We start from the raw sequence: 20,805 nt of genomic DNA, 5'->3' as shown, positions 1-20,805 counted from the left end.
TAATGGAGACTATAAAGAACAATGCTGTTTATAGAAAGCGGTGTATTGCAGCTGTCTTTAGCACCGAGACGCAGCAGTTGTTTCCTTGTTTTTAACACACAGCGGTCAAGCGAAGATGTTTCTCTACGTCAACCAGCATGTTTTTGGATGGGAAAATTGTAATATATATATATATTACCGGAGACATCATTGGATTATTCGTCCTCCTGCAGCAGCTGTTTAAAAGGCAGCTATGAGCTTGGCTCCTCGGCTTCTCTCTGAGACACTGCGTGTTCACCGCACACATCCGACCTCCAGGTATGTCTTTACAATCTCACTAAAACACTATTAAAACAATAAGCAGATAAGGTATCTTCCAAAATTATCGTAGTTAATGTTCTAATTCCATCTGAAACGCTCACATATATTCCTAGTCCTTCGCTATCAATATCATCCACGAATCTTTCATCCTCGCTTAAATTAATGGGGAAATTGTCATTTTCTCGGTCCGAATAGCTCTTGCTGCTGGAGGCTCCCATTAAAAACAATGTGAGGACGTGAGGAGCCCTCACCCTTGTGACATCATCGTCTGCTACTTCCGGTAAAGTCAAGGCTTTTTTATCAGCACCAAAAGTTGCGAACTTTATCGTCGATGTTCTCTACTAAATCCTTTCAGCAAAAATATGGCAATATCGCAAAATGATGAAGTATGACACATAGAATGGACCTGCTATCCCCGTTTAAATAAGAAAATCTCATTTCAGTAGGCCTTTATGATCGATGGGGACACAAAGATCAAATGTTGTCTTTTTCTACACTTGCTGTAGCGTAGAGTAGACATTAGCCTCGGACAGGGGTATGACAAAAAAAACTAAAAAAGTGAAATAAAAGAGCAAACAGGTGAAATGTAACAAGACATGTTGCAAAGCTACCTTGCATGCTGTTTTATTAAATGGTCATTGCTCAAAAAATAAAGATGTCAAATCAAAATCAATCTTGTTGTGAATTCTCCATCTATTGAAGGTTCCAATGACTTCACATCAAATGTTCCACTTTCAAAAGACATTTGGGGGGGGAATGTTGCATGTTTTGTGTGTTTGGCATTAAAAAAACACTGTTGTTGACAAAATGTGAATTAAACAAAAACAAAACATACAAAAATGATAAAAACTTAAAATCGACTGAGAGATCTGAAGTTGATGTTGAGAATTAAAAAATAAAAATGTTTGACTTATTTTTAAAAGGTTAATGAGTGGGGCCCTTTTTGATATCTGAGAATTATTATTATTTATTTTTTTTAAACTGTCATTGCTCAAAATATAATAATGAATTAAAAATCAACATTATGGATTATTGACCTATTAAAGGATCCAAATACTTTACATTAATATTTCATTATGAAATGTTTTGGGGGTAAATATTGGATATTTTGTGTGTTTGACATTGAAAATAACTGTATTCTATTACAAAAAGGGCATAAATAAACAATTTATTTTTTTATTCCCCAAAAATTATTATCGACTGATAGATCCGAAGTTGATCTCCAGATTCATTGAAATTTAAGAAAAAAACAAACAAATAATGTATGATTTCTTTTTGCGACGTTAATGAATGGGGCCCTTTTTTATCCCTGAGAATTGTTATTGTTTTCTTCTTGTTGCTCAAAAAACAATAATGAAATCAACATTATGAATTATAGACATATTCAAGGATCCAATTACTTTACATCAAATATTTCACTATGACATTTTTTGGGGAAAAATATTGCATATTTTGTTTGTTGGCCATAAGAAATTGTTGTCTTCGACAAAAAAGCATACATCATTCAATCATAAAAGTCAACTTTATATCGACAAATCAATCTGAAGTTGATCGAAAGATTTATCAGTTGAAATTCAAGAAAATAAATAAAAATAATGTATGACTTATTTTTAACACATTAATGACTTTTTGATCCCTGAGAATGTTGTTTATGTATCTTTCTTAAAGTTTCATTGCTCAAATAAGAAGGAATTAAAATCAACATTATGAATTATTCACCGATTTAAGGATCCAATTAATTTACATCAAATATTCCATTTAGACATTTTTTGGGGGGAGGAGGCATATTGCATATTTTGTGTATTTGCCATAAGAAACTGTGATGTATTTGACAAAAATTACATAAAGTAGTAAAAGTCAACAATATATCAACAGATCGATCTGAAGTTGATCTCAATATTTATCAGTTAAAATGTAATAAAAATAAAAAAATAATGTATGACTTATTTTTGGGTGGGGCCCTTTTTGATCTGTGAGAATTTTATTTATTTATCTTTTACTCAACTTTTTCAAATCGTCATTGCTCAAAAAAATAGGGAATTAAAATCAATGTAATGAATTTATTGATCTTTTTAAGGATCCAATTACTTTGTGTGAATTATATTTATATAGCGCTTTTCTCAAGTAACTCAAAGCGCTTTACATAGTGACACCCAATATCTAAGTTACATTTAAACCAGTGTGGGTGGCACTGGGAGCAGGTGGGTAAAGTGTCTTGCCCAAGGACACAACGGCAGTAACTAGGATGGCACAAGCGGGAATCGAACCTGCAACTCTCAAGTTGCTGGCACGGCCACTCTACCAAATTTAGAGGGGAAAATATTTCCTAAATCATAAAAATAGGTCAACTGTATAGCAACCCATAGATCTGAACTTAATCTACAGATTTTGCACTTAGTATCGAAGAAAATAAATAAACTTAATGTTTGACCTATTTTTAACACTTTATGAGCGGGGTCCTTTTGGATCCCTTAGAATTGTATTTATTTATCTTGTTAAAACTGTCTTTGCTCAAAAACAGAATACATAATTAAAATAAACTATATCAATTATTTACCTATTTAAGGATCCAATTACTTTACATCAAATATTTAACTTTAAAAATGTTGTAGAATCTCTTTGGGGTGGGGGGTGAATATTGCATATTTTTTGTGTTTGCCATGAAAACAACTTTATTGTCCTTCACATTAGGGTCATAAATGGTAAGAAAAGTCAACTTTATATCAACACATTGATCATAAGTTGATTTAAGCGTTGAAAAAATATATATGTTTTTATCCTTTTTAATGACTGAGACCTTTGAGAGTCATCGGGATCAAACTTGAGGGGATCCCTTAAGGCAGGGGTCGGGAACCTTTTTGGCTGAGAGAGCCAAGAAGCCAAATATTTAAAAATGTATTTCTGTAAGAGCCATATAATATTTTTCGTAATAACACTGTTATTCTGAAGCTAACTGTAGAGGGGGGCGTGGCCTGCGGGCCTGCAGCGAAGCGGGGTGTTGCCAGGATCAGCCTGGAAATCAGCGACAGGTGCGTAGATAGCCCATCTGGGCCTTGTTATCTAATCACTTGCCGCTCGGTTATAAGCAGCAGCCAGGAGGAGAGACGGGGTCGGAGCTGGAGCCAAAGCACAAGCGAGGACGAAAGACAAAAAGACAATTGCTGGAAAGCAACTGAGAGACTTATTGAAAAATAAAACAATATTGTAACCCTGAAACAGGCTCTCGTGTTGGTGCTTGGTGGTCTGAAGAACCCCCAGGAGGGCAAGCCCCTTACTAACCAATAATAAATAAATAACTTCCTACCATTAACGCAACTTCTCAAACAGGTGAAACGGATGGATTGATTAAAAATGCATGAGAATGTTTTATATTTTGAACATTATTTTTAACACTAAGGTGGAATTATTCATTACTTATCCTGTTAAGCAATGTCAGCTCAGATTTATAAGAGTGCCAGATGCAGTCATCAAAAGAGCCACATCTGGCTCTAGAGCCATAGGTTCCCTACCCCTGCCTTAAGGTAAAATAAAATGTATACATAGTTGAGTCCAAATGGACTCGCCATGCTTGGATTTTTCCGTGTGCGGCCCTCAGCGGAACAGGTGTGTACTGTCCCTGGTCAGGGAGAACGCTCACCTGTGGCAGTGAGCAGCTGCAGTGCCCCCTGGTGGCCTATCTTCTTCAGGCACTGGAGCAGGAAGAGCTGAGAGCAGGAGCGATCAGCCAGCAGGGCCAAAAGGCTGCGTCCTGGACTTCCTGTGGCGCTCAACACCTGGAGGGAGCAGCTGGTCACATCCATCTCACTGCGGGACAGAAGCTGCATGTTACAATGTCAAGGTCATCTTTCAAGTGGGGGTAGCGTTCACATCTCAACCCATACTGTACAGATTCCCCATACCAGTACTCAACTGTACTACATTTAGGTCATTTGTCTGCCTTTAGAAATATTCTACATTTTTAATGTAACACTTGAAAATGAGCTGATTATGTCGTCAAACTAAGAAGTCACTTTTACCAGGAAGCTGAATGTGTTATGTTGCGCCCCACAAAGTGTTTGTACTGTAAGTGTTGTGCGTATTACACACCAGTTGTTGGATTGCAACAGTCATCTTAGCTGTAGTTCAATGACCAAATTTGGAGGTGTTGAAATTGGCAAAACTCAGTTGGCCCTAGTGTGTGAATGTTTTTCAAGTTAAGTCAAGTCAGCTTTATTTGTTAATTTCTTTACATGTAAGACATACAAAGGAATCGAAATTATGTTTCTCACTCCCCCATGCGTAGACAAAATAAAAATAAAACACAACAGCAAAGTGCTACGTGAATATGTCTACCTACTAAAGTGACAATATATATAGTTCCTGTTGTTTTTAAACAGGATATGGCTGTAAACAATGAGTGTTTCATCAGTAGTGCAAATACTTGTGATATACTTAGCAGCAAATGTGTGCAATTTTGCATAGTCATTTTTTTGTGAGTCATGGGGTTTAGAGTTCAGGTTATTCCTGGGAGGGGGATTTCAAAGTCCTGCCAGCCTTTTGGATCGGGCTGAGGATTGGGCTGAGGATTGAGGGGGGGGTCAGCCACCTAACAGCCTCGTGGTAAAAGCTGTTGGTGAGTCTGGTGGTGCGAGAGCGGAGGCTCTTGTATCTTCTTCCAGAGGATGTTGTCTGTCTATCTGTGTTGGCCCTGCGATGAGGTGGCGACTTGTCCAGAGTGTACCCCACCTTCCGCCCAATTGTAGCTGAGATAGGCACCAGCGCCCCACCGCGACCACAGAGGGGATTGAGCGGTAGAAAATGAATGAATTAATGAAAGAATGAATGAAATCGCTGTGTAAAACCGCTAATGCTAACAGTAGCCTGTGTATGGCAAATCCAATGTAAATTAGCATTGAGCTTACGCATTTTGGAAGAGTGGAGCCTTACTTTACGTTCCGGTGTTTTCTACCAAGCGTACTTGCTTTGTTGTTGTTGACAGTTGCAACATTACTTAGAGGGAGTTTGGCGGAGTCCGCCCTCAGTGCTGCTTGACTAATTGTTTACGTGAGCCAGTGTTTAGTCTACAACCGGAGGTGACGTGGCAAGCATTAAAAGGTATCGAAATATGGTACCTTTTCATTTTACCGGAATCGATACCCGGGAGTAGCCACGCAATTCGGTCCATGCCTGTAAAAGTACCGAATTCGGCACCCATCCCCAGTCCCAATAGAACTGGGGGTTGCCCACATATGCGGTCCTCTCCAAGGTTTCTCATAGTCATCATTGTCACCGACGTCACACTGGGTGTGAGTTTTCCTTGCCCTTATGTGGGCTCTACCGAGGATGTCGTTGTGGTTTTTGCAGCCCTTTGAGACACTAGTGATTTAGGGCTATATGAATAATCATTGATTGATTGATTGATATATACACACACACACACCTCCCAGCAGAATATCTCCCTAATTCTGAGGTCTCCAGGTTGGCAAGTATGGAGTAGTGTTGTTTTGTCAGTGTGTCATCAACAAAAGTTATGATTTTCTACTTGTGTCCACACGTTGTCGTGCCACCTGCAGGGGTTAGCTCAACACGCTATGTTTCATTAGCTGCACTGTCATGGCGTCCAAAAGCAGAGTATTTGCCCACCCCAGAAGATTGTAGGTGTAGAAAAGTGATGTGTTTAAAAAAGTAGTTTGAACATGGACGACAGTAGACTCCCGAAGGGTGCGTTCAAGGCCCACCTGCAGAGGAGTTTGGGCTGCTCAGACGCAGCAGCCGCCAGCTGTCTCCAGCCGCAGGTGTTGTTGTCCAACATCCGGCCCAACATGTCCATCACTTCCTTCTCCAGGTCACCAATACCGGCTGTGGACTTGTCCATCTTCCGCCTGGCAACTCTACTGAAGTAACCACACCACACACATGCACAAAAAACAAGACAAGTGGTGACAGACTTTCACTTTCACATTCACATTCGCTCGGGACAAGTCGCTGTTGACAAAAGTGCCAACATTATTCAAACATGTGACTTGACAAAAGTGCCAACATTATTCAAACACGTGACTTGACAAAAGTGCCAACATTATTCAAACATGTGACTTGACAAAAGTGCCAACATTATTCAAACATGTGACTTGACAAAAGTGCCAACATTATTCAAACATGTGACTTGACAAAAGTGCCAACATTATTCAAACATGTGACTTGACAAAAGTGCCAACATTATTCAAACATGTGACGTGACAAAAGTGCCAACATTATTCAAACATGTGACTTGACAAAAGTGCCAACATTATTCAAACATGTGACTTGACAAAAGTGCCAACATTATTCAAACATGTGACTTGACAAAAGTGCCAACATTATTCAAACATGTGACTTGACAAAAGTGCCAACATTATTCAAACATGCGACTTGACAAAAGTGCCAACATTATTCAAACATGTGACTTGACAAAAGTGCCAACATTATTCAAACATGTGACTTGACAAAAGTGCCAACATTATTCAAACATGTGACTTGACAAAAGTGCCAACATTATTCAAACATGTGACTTGACAAAAGTGCCAACATTATTCAAACATGCGACTTGACAAAAGTGCCAACATTATTCAAACATGTGACTTGACAAAAGTGCCAACATTATTCAAACATGCGACTTGACAAAAGTGCCAACATTATTCAAACATGTGTCTTGACAAATGTGCCAACATTATTCAAACATGTGACTTGACAAAAGTGCCAACATTATTCAAACATGCGACTCGACAAAAGTGCCAACATTATTCAAACATGTGACTTGACAAAAGTGCCAACATTATTCAAACATGTGACTTGACAAAAGTGCCAACGTTATTCAAACATGTGACTTGACAAAAGTGCCAACATTATTCAAACATGTGACTTGACAAAAGTGCCAACGTTATTCAAACATGTGACTTGACAAAAGTGTCGACATTATTCAAACATGTGACTTGACAAAAGGGCCAACATTATTCAAACATGTGACTTGACAAAAGTGCCAACATTATTCAAACATGTGACTTGACAAAAGTGCCAACATTATTCAAACATGTGACTTGACAAAAGTGCCAACATTATTCAAACATGTGACTTGACAAAAGTGCCAACATTATTCAAACATGTGACTTGACAAAAGTGCCAACATTATTCAAACATGTGACTTGACAAAAGTGCCAACATTATTCAAACATGTGACTTGACAAAAGTGCCAACATTATTCAAACATGCGACTTGACAAAAGTGCCAACATTATTCAAACATGTGACTTGACAAAAGTGCCAACATTATTCAAACATGTGACTTGACAAAAGTGTCAACATTATTCAAACATGTGACTTGACAAAAGTGCCAACATTATTCAAACATGTGACTTGACAAAAGTGCCGACAATATTCAAACATGTGACTTGACAAAAGTGCCAACATTATTCAAACATGTGACTTGACTAAAGTGCCAACATTATTCAAACATGTGACTTGACAAAAGTGCCAACATTATTCAAACATGTGATTTGACAAAAGTGCCAACATTATTCAAACATGTGACTTGACAAAAGAGCCAACATTATTCAAACATGTGACTTGACAAAAGTGCCAACATTATTCAAACATGTGACTTGACAAAAGTGCCAACATTATTCAAAGATATGATTTGACAAAAGTGCCAACATTATTCAAACATGTGACTTGACAAAAGTGCCAACATTATTCAAACATGTGTCTTGACAAATGTGCCAACATTATTCAAACATGTGACTTGACAAAAGTGCCAACGTTATTCAAACATGTGACTTGACAAAAGTGCCAACATTATTCAAAGATATGATTTGACAAAAGTGCCAACATTATTCAAACATGTGACTTGACAAAAGTGCCAACGTTATTCAAACATGTGACTTGACAAAAGTGCCAACATTATTCAAACATGTGACTTGACAAAAGTGCCAACATTATTCAAACATGTGACTTGACAAAAGTGCCAACATTATTCAAACATGTGACTTGACAAAAGTGCCAACATTATTCAAACATGTGACTTGACAAAAGTGCCAACGTTATTCAAACATGTGACTTGACAAAAGTGCCAACATTATTCAAACATGTGACTTGACAAAAGTGCCAACGTTATTCAAACATGTGACTTGACAAAAGTGCCAACATTATTCAAACATGTGACTTGACAAAAGTGCCAACGTTATTCAAACATGTGACTTGACAAAAGTGCCAACATTATTCAAACATGTGACTTGACAAAAGTGCCAACGTTATTCAAACATGTGACTTGACAAAAGTGCCAACGTTATTCAAACATGTGACTTGACAAAAGTGCCAACGTTATTCAAACATGTGACTTGACAAAAGTGCCAACGTTATTCAAACATGTGACTTGACAAAAGTGCCAACATTATTCAAACATGTGACTTGACAAAAGTGCCAACATTATTCAAACATGTGACTTGACAAAAGTGCCAACATTATTCAAACATGTGACTTGACAAAAGTGCCAACATTATTCAAACATGTGACTTGACAAAAGTGCCAACGTTATTCAAACATGTGACTTGACAAAAGTGCCAACATTATTCAAACATGTGACTTGACAAAAGTGCCAACGTTATTCAAACATGTGACTTGACAAAAGTGCCAACATTATTCAAACATGTGACTTGACAAAAGTGCCAACGTTATTCAAACATGTGACTTGACAAAAGTGCCAACATTATTCAAACATGTGACTTGACAAAAGTGCCAACGTTATTCAAACATGTGACTTGACAAAAGTGCCAACATTATTCAAACATGTGACTTGACAAAAGTGCCAACGTTATTCAAACATGTGACTTGACAAAAGTGCCAACGTTATTCAAACATGTGACTTGACAAAAGTGCCAACATTATTCAAACATGTGACTTGACAAAAGTGCCAACGTTATTCAAACATGTGACTTGACAAAAGTGCCAACATTATTCAAACATGTGACTTGACAAAAGTGCCAACATTATTCAAACATGTGACTTGACAAAAGTGCCAACATTATTCAAACATGTGACTTGACAAAAGTGCCAACATTATTCAAACATGTGACTTGACAAAAGTGCCAACGTTATTCAAACATGTGACTTGACAAAAGTGCCAACATTATTCAAACATGTGACTTGACAAAAGTGCCAACGTTATTCAAACATGTGACTTGACAAAAGTGCCAACATTATTCAAACATGTGACTTGACAAAAGTGCCAACGTTATTCAAACATGTGACTTGACAAAAGTGCCAACATTATTCAAACATGTGACTTGACAAAAGTGCCAACGTTATTCAAACATGTGACTTGACAAAAGTGCCAACATTATTCAAACATGTGACTTGACAAAAGTGCCAACGTTATTCAAACATGTGACTTGACAAAAGTGCCAACGTTATTCAAACATGTGACTTGACAAAAGTGCCAACATTTTTCAAACATGTGACTTGACAAAAGGGCCAACATTATTCAGACATGTGACTTGACAAAAGTGCCAACATTATTCACACATGTGACTTGAAAAAAAAGCCAACATTATTCAAACATGTGACTTGACAAAAGTGCCAACATTATTCACACATGTGACTTGAAAAAAAAGCCAACATTATTCAAACATGTGACTTGACAAAAGTGCCAACATTATTCAAACATGTGACTTGACAAAAGTGCCAACATTATTCACACATGTGACTTGAAAAAAAAGCCAACATTATTCAAACATGTGACTTGACAAAAGTGCCAACATTATTCAAACATGTGACTTGACAAAAGTGCCAACATTATTCAAACATGTGACTTGACAAAAGTGCCAACATTATTCAAACATGTGACTTGACAAAAGGGCCAACATTATTCAAACATGTGACTTGACAAAAGTGCCAACATTATTCAAACATGTGACTTGACAAAAGGGCCAACATTATTCAAACATGTGACTTGACAAAAGTGCCAACATTATTCAAACATGTGACTTGACAAAAGTGCCAACATTATTCAAACATGTGACTTGACAAAAGTGCCAACATTATTCAAACATGTGACTTGACAAAAGTGCCAACATTATTCAAACACGTGACTTGACAAAAGTGCCAACATTATTCAAACATGTGACTTGACAAAAGTGCCAATATTATTCAAACACGTGACTTGACAAAAGTGTCGACATTATTCAAACATGTGACTTGACAAAAGTGCCAACATTATTCAAACATGTGACTTGACAAAAGTGCCAACATTATTCAAACATGTGACTTGACAAAAGTGCCAACATTATTCAAACATGTGACTTGACAAAAGGGCCAACATTATTCAGACATGTGACTTGACAAAAGTGCCAACATTATTCAAACATGTGACTTGACAAAAGTGCCAACATTATTCAAACATGTGACTTGACAAAAGTGCCAACATTATTCAAACATGTGACTTGACAAAAGTGCCAACATTATTCAAACATGTGACTTGACAAAAGTGCCAACATTATTCAAACATGTGACTTGACAAAAGTGCCAACATTATTCAAACATGTGACTTGACAAAAGTGCCAACATTATTCAAACATGTGACTCGACAAAAGGGCCAACATTATTCAAACATGTGACTTGACAAAAGTGCCAACATTATTCAAACATGTGACTTGACAAAAGTGCCAACATTATTCAAACATGTGACTTGACAAAAGTGCCAACATTATTCAAACATGTGACTTGACAAAAGTGCCAACATTATTCAAACATGTGACTTGACAAAAGTGCCAACATTATTCAAACATGTGACTTGACAAAAGTGCCAACATTATTCAAACATGTGACTTGACAAAAGTGCCAACATTATTCAAACATGTGACTTGACAAAAGTGCCGACATTATTCAAACATGTGACTTGACAAAAGTGCCAACATTACTCAAACATGTGACTTGACAAAAGTGCCAACATTATTCAAACATGTGACTTGACAAAAGTGCCAACATTATTCAAACATGTGACTTGACAAAAGTGCCAAGATTATTCAAACATGTGACTTGACAAAAGTGCCGACATTATTCAAACATGTGACTTGACAAAAGTGCCAACATTATTCAAACATGTGACTTGACAAAAGGGCCAACATTATTCAAACATGTGACTTGACAAAAGGGCCAACATTATTCAAACATGTGACTTGACAAAAGTGCCAACATTATTCAAACATGTGACTTGACAAAAGGGCCAACATTATTCAGACATGTGACTTGACAAAAGTGCCAACATTATTCAAAAATGTGACTTGACAAAAGTGCCAACATTATTCAAACATGTGACTTGACAAAAGTGCCAACATTATTCAAACATGTGACTTGACAAAAGTGCCAACATTATTCAAACATGTGACTTGACAAAAGTGCCAACATTATTCAAACATGTGACTTGACAAAAGTGCCAACATTATTCAAACATGTGACTTGACAAAAGTGCCAACATTATTCAAACATGTGACTTGACAAAAGGGCCAACATTATTCAGACATGTGACTTGACAAAAGTGCCAACATTATTCAAACATGTGACTTGACAAAAGTGCCAACATTATTCAAACATGTGACTTGACAAAAGTGCCAACATTATTCAAACATGTGACTTGACAAAAGTGCCAACATTATTCAAACATGTGACTTGACAAAAGTGCCAACATTATTCAAACATGTGACTTGACAAAAGGGCCAACATTATTCAGACATGTGACTTGACAAAAGTGCCAACATTATTCAAACATGTGACTTGACAAAAGGGCCAACATTATTCAGACATGTGACTTGACAAAAGTGCCAACATTATTCAAACATGTGACTTGACAAAAGTGCCAACATTATTCAAACATGTGACTTGACAAAAGTGCCAACATTATTCAAACATGTGACTTGACAAAAGTGCCAACATTATTCAAACATGTGACTTGACAAAAGTGCCAACAATATTCAAACATGTGATTTGACAAAAGTGCCAACATTATTCAAACATGTGACTTGACAAAAGTGCCAACATTATTCAAACATGTGACTTGACAAAAGGGCCAACATTATTCAGACATGTGACTTGACAAAAGTGCCAACATTATTCAAACATGTGATTTGACAAAAGTGCCAACATTATTCAAACATGTGACTTGACAAAAGTGCCAACATTATTCAAACATGTGACTTGACAAAAGTGCCAACATTATTCAAACATGTGACTTGACAAAAGGGCCAACATTATTCAGACATGTGACTTGACAAAAGTGCCAACATTATTCAAACATGTGACTTGACAAAAGGGCCAACATTATTCAAACATGTGACTTGACAAAAGTGCCAACATTATTCAGACATGTGACTTGACAAAAGTGCCAACATTATTCAGACATGTGACTTGACAAAAGTGCCAACATTATTCAAACATGTGACTTGACAAAAGGGCCAACATTATTCAAACATGTGACTTGACAAAAGTGCCAACATTATTCAAACATGTGACTTGACAAAAGGGCCAACATTATTCAGACATGTGACTTGACAAAAGTGCCAACATTATTCAAACATGTGACTTGACAAAAGTGCCAACATTATTCAAACATGTGACTTGACAAAAGGGCCAACATTATTCAAACATGTGACTTGACAAAAGTGCCAACATTATTCAAACATGTGACTTGACAAAAGGGCCAACATTATTCAGACATGTGACTTGACAAAAGTGCCAACATTATTCAAACATGTGACTTGACAAAAGGGCCAACATTATTCAGACATGTGACTTGACAAAAGTGCCAACATTATTCAAACATGTGACTTGACAAAAGTGCCAACATTATTCAAACATGTGACTTGACAAAAGTGCCAACATTATTCAAACATGTGACTTGACAAAAGTGCCAACATTATTCAAACATGTGACTTGACAAAAGTGCCAACAATATTCAAACATGTGATTTGACAAAAGTGCCAACATTATTCAAACATGTGACTTGACAAAAGTGCCAACATTATTCAAACATGTGACTTGACAAAAGGGCCAACATTATTCAGACATGTGACTTGACAAAAGTGCCAACATTATTCAAACATGTGATTTGACAAAAGTGCCAACATTATTCAAACATGTGACTTGACAAAAGTGCCAACATTATTCAAACATGTGACTTGACAAAAGTGCCAACATTATTCAAACATGTGACTTGACAAAAGGGCCAACATTATTCAGACATGTGACTTGACAAAAGTGCCAACATTATTCAAACATGTGACTTGACAAAAGGGCCAACATTATTCAAACATGTGACTTGACAAAAGTGCCAACATTATTCAGACATGTGACTTGACAAAAGTGCCAACATTATTCAGACATGTGACTTGACAAAAGTGCCAACATTATTCAGACATGTGACTTGACAAAAGTGCCTGTTGCGATCTGCTGCTCAGATCTTCACGTGTTTGTTTTTTCATTCTCTGTCTCGCCCCGCACACCTGCTAATAATTATCACCCTCCTATTTAAGCTCACCTTTTCTGTTCACTCATTCTCGGATCCTAATTTGCCCACGCGCATCAGTGACGACTCTCATCATTCGTATGTATTTTCTCGCTAGCTCTCACGCCAAGCCACTTTATTGTCTAGCTTTCATGCTAAATGTTTTGTTTACTCTTTCTCTTTACACCAGTATTTTTGTTCATAGACTTTTGTTATTAAATAAATACCTTATATCTTACTTTTGCTGTGTTCTGCTTCGACGCATCCACGGGAAAACCACACCGGCATTGCCATGCCGAAGAAGAGTCCTCACAGTAGGATCCGAGCATTAAAGAGTTTTTCCGCGTCTGGCAACCACGAGGAGACCTTCGACGAAGGCACATGGAGGGTATTCCGAGCGATGGAGGCTGAGACTCTCCGATGCAATCCAGACGAAAGCATGATGTGGGACCTGGAGGGAAGACTGGTTCCGATCGATGCTTCCGGGAGCGGTGAGTTTCCCTCCCGCAGCGCTCGCGCTCGTCCGCGTCGGCGGAAGCCGCGAAGTATGGCTTCGTCGGGCGACAGAGCCTTTCCCACTCCATGTCTCCCTCCTCACGAACACAGCAGCCTACAGTCGGCACACAGGACCCCTACACCATTGTTTGGGGACCCAATAACACACTTTGCTAACAGTTTTACCGACTGGGCAAATTCCCAACTTGTGTCCCGCGCAGATGACGTCATTTCGTCGACGCCCCCCGGTGGCGCGGGCCCGTCCTCCGATGATGACGTCATCAACAAGGAATTTTTAGGGGAAGATTCGTTTTCTCAGCCATTTTCAAATGACAATAACATTAATAATAAGATACAAAAGTATCAGGATATTTTTTCTTATTATTCTAGTCAACCTCAGTCACCTAGTTTTTCTTCTAACCCACCGTTTAAACCTCATTCTCTGCCCAAGTCCAAAGTTTTTTCTCCCTTTTCAAAGGGACACTCTGGACAATATAGAGGGGAGGGGTCTGCCTGCCTCCAAACCTCCCACCACCCTCCCTTATGGTCAGTCCCTGACCACAGGGAACGGGTCTGGGATTCCCGTCTGGAGGGGGGGGCTACGGCCTATAGCTGTGTTGCGGAGGTAGGGCAGACGCTACCTCTTCTTAAAACTACTAAGCCTCCTAGCCCTCCACCTGTTTTTCCCCTGGCCAAGTCTCAACGGCCTTGTAGACCTCCTCCACCTGTTTTTCCCCCGGCCAAGTCTCAACGGCCTTGTAGACCTCCTCCACCTGTTTTTTCCCCGGCCAAGTCTCAACGGCCTTGTAGACCTCCTCCACCTGTGTTCCGTCCGAACCCTAGTCCTTACCCAAGTTCTTGTCCGAGCCCCAGTGTTACTGTAAGTCCTAGTCTTTGTCCTAGTCCTTGCCCGAGCACCAGTTTGATTGTTAGTCCCAGTCCTTGCCCAAGCCCTAGTTTGACCGTTCGTCCTAGTTCTTGCCCAAGCCCTGGTATGACTGTAAGTCCTGGTCGTTGCCCAAGCCCTTCTCAAAGCACTAGTGTGATTGTAAGTCCTGGTCCTCTCTCAAGTCCTTGCCCGAGTCCTAGTGTTTGTCTTATCACTCATCATAGTCCTAGTCCTGCTCACAGCCAGTCCCCTAGTTCTCCTCGGCAGACCCCTGTGCCTGCTCCTCGGCTGAAGCCGACACCTGCTCCTCGGCTGAAGCCGACACCTGCTCCTCGGCTGAAGCCGACACCTGCTCCTCGGCTGAAGCCGACACCTGCTCCCAGTCTGGTTCTCACACCAGCACATGACACTAACCTGGTTTTCACGCCAGAATTCGACTCTCGCCTGGTTCACACACCAGCAGCTTTTTCGGGCCTGGTTCTCACACCAGTTTTGAACTCTAGTCTGGTTCTCACACCAGTTTTGAACTCTAGCCTGGTTCTCAAACCAGCACTAGACTCCCACCTGGTTCTCACACCAGCCTCCGACCCAGAACTGGTTCTCATACCAGTTACAGACTTTAGCCTGGATCTCACTCCAGCAACAGCTCCAAAGCTGGAGCCCACTCCAGTACCAGCTCCAGAGCTGGAGCCTACTCCAGCACCAGTGTCGACGACGGGGCTGGAGCCCACACCAACGTCGACAACAGGGCTGGAGCCTACAACTGTGTCGACAGGGCTGGAGCCTACTCCAGTACCAGCTCCACGCCGCCAAGCGCCGGTACCAGCTCCACGCCGCCAAGCGCCGGTACCAGCTCCACGCCGCCAAGCGCCGGTACCAGCTCCACGCCGCCAAGCACTGCCGACGACTAATACGCCTGCCTCTACGACGTCGCCGTTTGCTTCTACGCTGATGACTCCTGCGGCTCCCAGGCCGCCTCCGACGACTCCTGCGGCTCCCAGGCCGCCTCCGACGACTCCTGCGGCTCCCAGGCCGCCTCCGACGACTCCTGCGGCTCCCAGGCCGCCTCCGACGACTCCTGCGGCTCCCAGGCCGCCTCCGACGACTCCTGCGGCTCCCAGGCCGCCTCCGACGACTCCTGCGGCTCCCAGGCCGCCTCCGACGACTCCTGCGGCTCCCAGGCCGCCTCCGACGACTCCTGCGGCTCCCAGGCCGCCTCCGACGACTCCTGCGGCTCCCAGGCCGCCTCCGACGACTCCTGCGGCTCCCAGGCCGCCTCCGACGACTCCTGCGGCTGCAGCACCCGCATCATCCTCGCCAGCTGCACTCGGGCCTGCTTTGGCTGCAGTCCCCGCACCCTCGTCTGCTGCTTCCAAGCCTGCTGGGATTTCGGTGCTGAGGCGTCGTCCACCACGTCGATCACGGGCGTGGCCTCTGCGAGGTCATCCTCCTCGCCAGACACTCCCTCCTCCATGTCGGCCACGGATGTGGCCGTGCCCGGGTCGTCCGCCTCGCCGGGCACCTCATCCTGCGATGCGGCCACTAATGTGGCCTTTTCGAGGTCGCCCGCCAAAACTTTTTCGGCAGCAGCGTTCCACCCGCCGCCGCCACATGATGTGTCCTCGGTGGATTCGGGGACATGCGATCTGGCGACCCTCCACCGTGGCCTCCCTCCGCCCTCCCTTCGTTTGTGAACTTTTCTGGTTTTGGGGAGGGGGTTCAAGTTTTTGTTTGTTTTTTAAGACATCTGGTATCTGTCTTTTGTTGGGGGGGAATACTGTTGCGATCTGCTGCTCAGATCTTCACGTGTTTGTTTTTTCATTCTCTGTCTCGCCCCGCACACCTGCTAATAATTATCACCCTCCTATTTAAGCTCACCTTTTCTGTTCACTCATTCTCGGATCCTAATTTGCCCACGCGCATCAGTGACGACTCTCATCATTCGTATGTATTTTCTCGCTAGCTCTCACGCCAAGCCACTTTATTGTCTAGCTTTCATGCTAAATGTTTTGTTTACTCTTTCTCTTTACACCAGTATTTTTGTTCATAGACTTTTGTTATTAAATAAATACCTTATATCTTACTTTTGCTGTGTTCTGCTTCGACGCATCCACGGGAAAACCACACCGGCATTGCCATGCCGAAGAAGAGTCCTCACAGTGCCAACATTATTCAAACATGTGACTTGACAAAAGGGCCAACATTATTCAAACATGTGACTTGACAAAAGTGCCAACATTATTCAAACATGTGACTTGACAAAAGGGCCAACATTATTCAAACATGTGACTTGACAAAAGTGCCAAGATTATTCAAACATGTGACTTGACAAAAGTGCCGACATTATTCAAACATGTGACTTGACAAAAGTGCCAACATTATTCAAACATGTGACTTGACAAAAGTGCCAACATTATTCAAACATGTGACTTGACAAAAGTGCCAACATTATTCAAACATGTGACTTGACAAAAGTGCCGACATTATTCAAACATGTGACTTGACAAAAGGGCCAACATTATTCAGACATGTGACTTGAAAAAAGTGCCAACATTATTCAAACATGTGACTTGACAAAAGTGCCAACATTATTCAAACATGTGACTTGACAAAAGTGCCAACATTATTCAAAAATGTGACTTGACAAAAGTGCCAACATTATTCAAACATGTGACTTGACAAAAGTGCCAACATTATTCAAACATGTGACTTGACAAAAGTGCCAACATTATTCAAACATGTGACTTGACAAAAGTGCCAACATTATTCAAACATGTGACTTGACAAAAGTGCCAACATTATTCAAACATGTGACTTGACAAAAGTGCCAACATTATTCAAACATGTGACTTGACAAAAGGGCCAACATTATTCAGACATGTGACTTGACAAAAGTGCCAACATTATTCAAACATGTGACTTGACAAAAGTGCCAACATTATTCAAACATGTGACTTGACAAAAGTGCCAACATTATTCAAACATGTGACTTGACAAAAGTGCCAACATTATTCAAACATGTGACTTGACAAAAGTGCCAACATTATTCAAACATGTGACTTGACAAAAGGGCCAACATTATTCAGACATGTGACTTGACAAAAGTGCCAACATTATTCAAACATGTGACTTGACAAAAGGGCCAACATTATTCAGACATGTGACTTGACAAAAGTGCCAACATTATTCAAACATGTGACTTGACAAAAGTGCCAACATTATTCAAACATGTGACTTGACAAAAGTGCCAACATTATTCAAACATGTGACTTGACAAAAGTGCCAACATTATTCAAACATGTGACTTGACAAAAGTGCCAACAATATTCAAACATGTGATTTGACAAAAGTGCCAACATTATTCAAACATGTGACTTGACAAAAGTGCCAACATTATTCAAACATGTGACTTGACAAAAGGGCCAACATTATTCAGACATGTGACTTGACAAAAGTGCCAACATTATTCAAACATGTGATTTGACAAAAGTGCCAACATTATTCAAACATGTGACTTGACAAAAGTGCCAACATTATTCAAACATGTGACTTGACAAAAGTGCCAACATTATTCAAACATGTGACTTGACAAAAGGGCCAACATTATTCAGACATGTGACTTGACAAAAGTGCCAACATTATTCAAACATGTGACTTGACAAAAGGGCCAACATTATTCAAACATGTGACTTGACAAAAGTGCCAACATTATTCAGACATGTGACTTGACAAAAGTGCCAACATTATTCAGACATGTGACTTGACAAAAGTGCCAACATTATTCAAACATGTGACTTGACAAAAGGGCCAACATTATTCAAACATGTGACTTGACAAAAGTGCCAACATTATTCAAACATGTGACTTGACAAAAGGGCCAACATTATTCAGACATGTGACTTGACAAAAGTGCCAACATTATTCAAACATGTGACTTGACAAAAGTGCCAACATTATTCAAACATGTGACTTGACAAAAGGGCCAACATTATTCAAACATGTGACTTGACAAAAGTGCCAACATTATTCAAACATGTGACTTGACAAAAGTGCCAACATTATTCAAACATGTGACTTGACAAAAGTGCCAACATTATTCAAACATGTGACTCGACAAAAGGGCCAACATTATTCAAACATGTGACTTGACAAAAGTGCCAACATTATTCAAACATGTGACTTGACAAAAGTGCCAACATTATTCAAACATGTGACTTGACAAAAGTGCCAACATTATTCAAACATGTGACTTGACAAAAGTGCCAACATTATTCAAACATGTGACTTGACAAAAGTGCCAACATTATTCAAACATGTGACATGACAAAAGTGCCAACATTATTCAAACATGTGACTTGACAAAAGTGCCAACATTATTCAAACATGTGACTTGACAAAAGTGCCAACATTATTCAAACATGTGACTTGACAAAAGTGCCAACATTATTCAAACATGTGACTTGACAAAAGTGCCGACATTATTCAAACATGTGACTTGACAAAAGTGCCAACATTATTCAAACATGTGACTTGACAAAAGTGCCAACATTATTCAAACATGTGACTTGACTAAAGTGCCAACATTACTCAAACATGTGACTTGACAAAAGTGCCAACATTATTCAAACATGTGACTTGACAAAAGTGCCAACATTATTCAAACATGTGACTTGACAAAAGTGCCAACATTATTCAAACATGTGACTTGACAAAAGTGCCAACATTATTCAAACATGTGACTTGACAAAAGTGCCAACATTATTCAAACATGTGACTCGACAAAAGGGCCAACATTATTCAAACATGTGACTTGACAAAAGTGCCAACATTATTCAAACATGTGACTTGACAAAAGTGCCAACATTATTCAAACATGTGACTTGACAAAAGTGCCAACATTATTCAAACATGCGACTTGACAAAAGTGCCAACATTATTCAAACATGTGACTTGACAAAAGTGCCAACATTATTCAAAGATGTGACTTGACAAAAGGGCCAACATTATTCAGACATGTGACTTGACAAAAGTGCCAACATTATTCAAACATGTGACTTGACAAAAGTGCCAACATTATTCAAACATGTGACTTGACAAAAGTGCCAACATTATTCAAACATGTGACTTGACAAAAGTGCCAACATTATTCAAACATGTGACTTGACAAAAGTGCCAACATTATTCAAACATGTGACTTGACAAAAGTGCCAACATTATTCAAACATGTGACTTGACAAAAGTGCCAACATTATTCAAACATGTGACTTGACAAAAGGGCCAACATTATTCAGACATGTGACTTGACAAAAGTGCCAACATTATTCAAACATGTGACTTGACAAAAGTGCCAACATTATTCAAACATGTGACTTGACAAAAGTGCCAACATTATTCAAACATGTGACTTGACAAAAGTGCCAACATTATTCAAACATGTGACTTGACAAAAGTGCCAACATTATTCAAACATGTGACTTGACAAAAGTGCCAACATTATTCAAACATGCGACTTGACAAAAGGGCCAACATTATTCAAACATGTGACTTGACAAAAGTGCCAACATTATTCAAACATGCGACTTGACAAAAGTGCCAACATTATTCAAACATGTGACTTG

General features: G+C 39.9%; 1 protein-coding gene across 5 annotated transcripts in view; it reads right to left on the bottom strand.

The window, feature by feature from the left end:
- Nucleotides 1-20,805, bottom strand: part of malt2 (MALT paracaspase 2) — a 69,473-nt gene that overhangs the window by 36,615 nt on the left and 12,053 nt on the right. For 3 of the 5 annotated variants that reach the window (XM_061883224.1, XM_061883229.1, XM_061883227.1), the window contains exons 2-3: nucleotides 6,018-6,173; nucleotides 3,938-4,104 (exon numbers count right to left, since the gene is read on the bottom strand). In XM_061883224.1, coding sequence (XP_061739208.1) covers nucleotides 3,938-4,104; nucleotides 6,018-6,154 — 304 coding nt within the window. In that variant the 5' untranslated portion in view covers nucleotides 6,155-6,173. Of the gene's footprint in view, nucleotides 1-3,937; nucleotides 4,105-6,017; nucleotides 6,265-20,805 lie in introns of all 5 variants that reach the window. The other 2 variants (XM_061883226.1, XM_061883225.1) reach the window with 2 other exon arrangements.

This window comes from Nerophis ophidion, linkage group LG22 (assembly GCF_033978795.1).
Source record: "Nerophis ophidion isolate RoL-2023_Sa linkage group LG22, RoL_Noph_v1.0, whole genome shotgun sequence".
In the NCBI taxonomy this organism is placed as follows: Eukaryota; Metazoa; Chordata; class Actinopteri; order Syngnathiformes; family Syngnathidae; genus Nerophis; species Nerophis ophidion.
The sequence above is the reverse complement of the archived record's forward strand: the minus strand, read 5'-3'. Positions and strand labels throughout refer to the sequence as shown.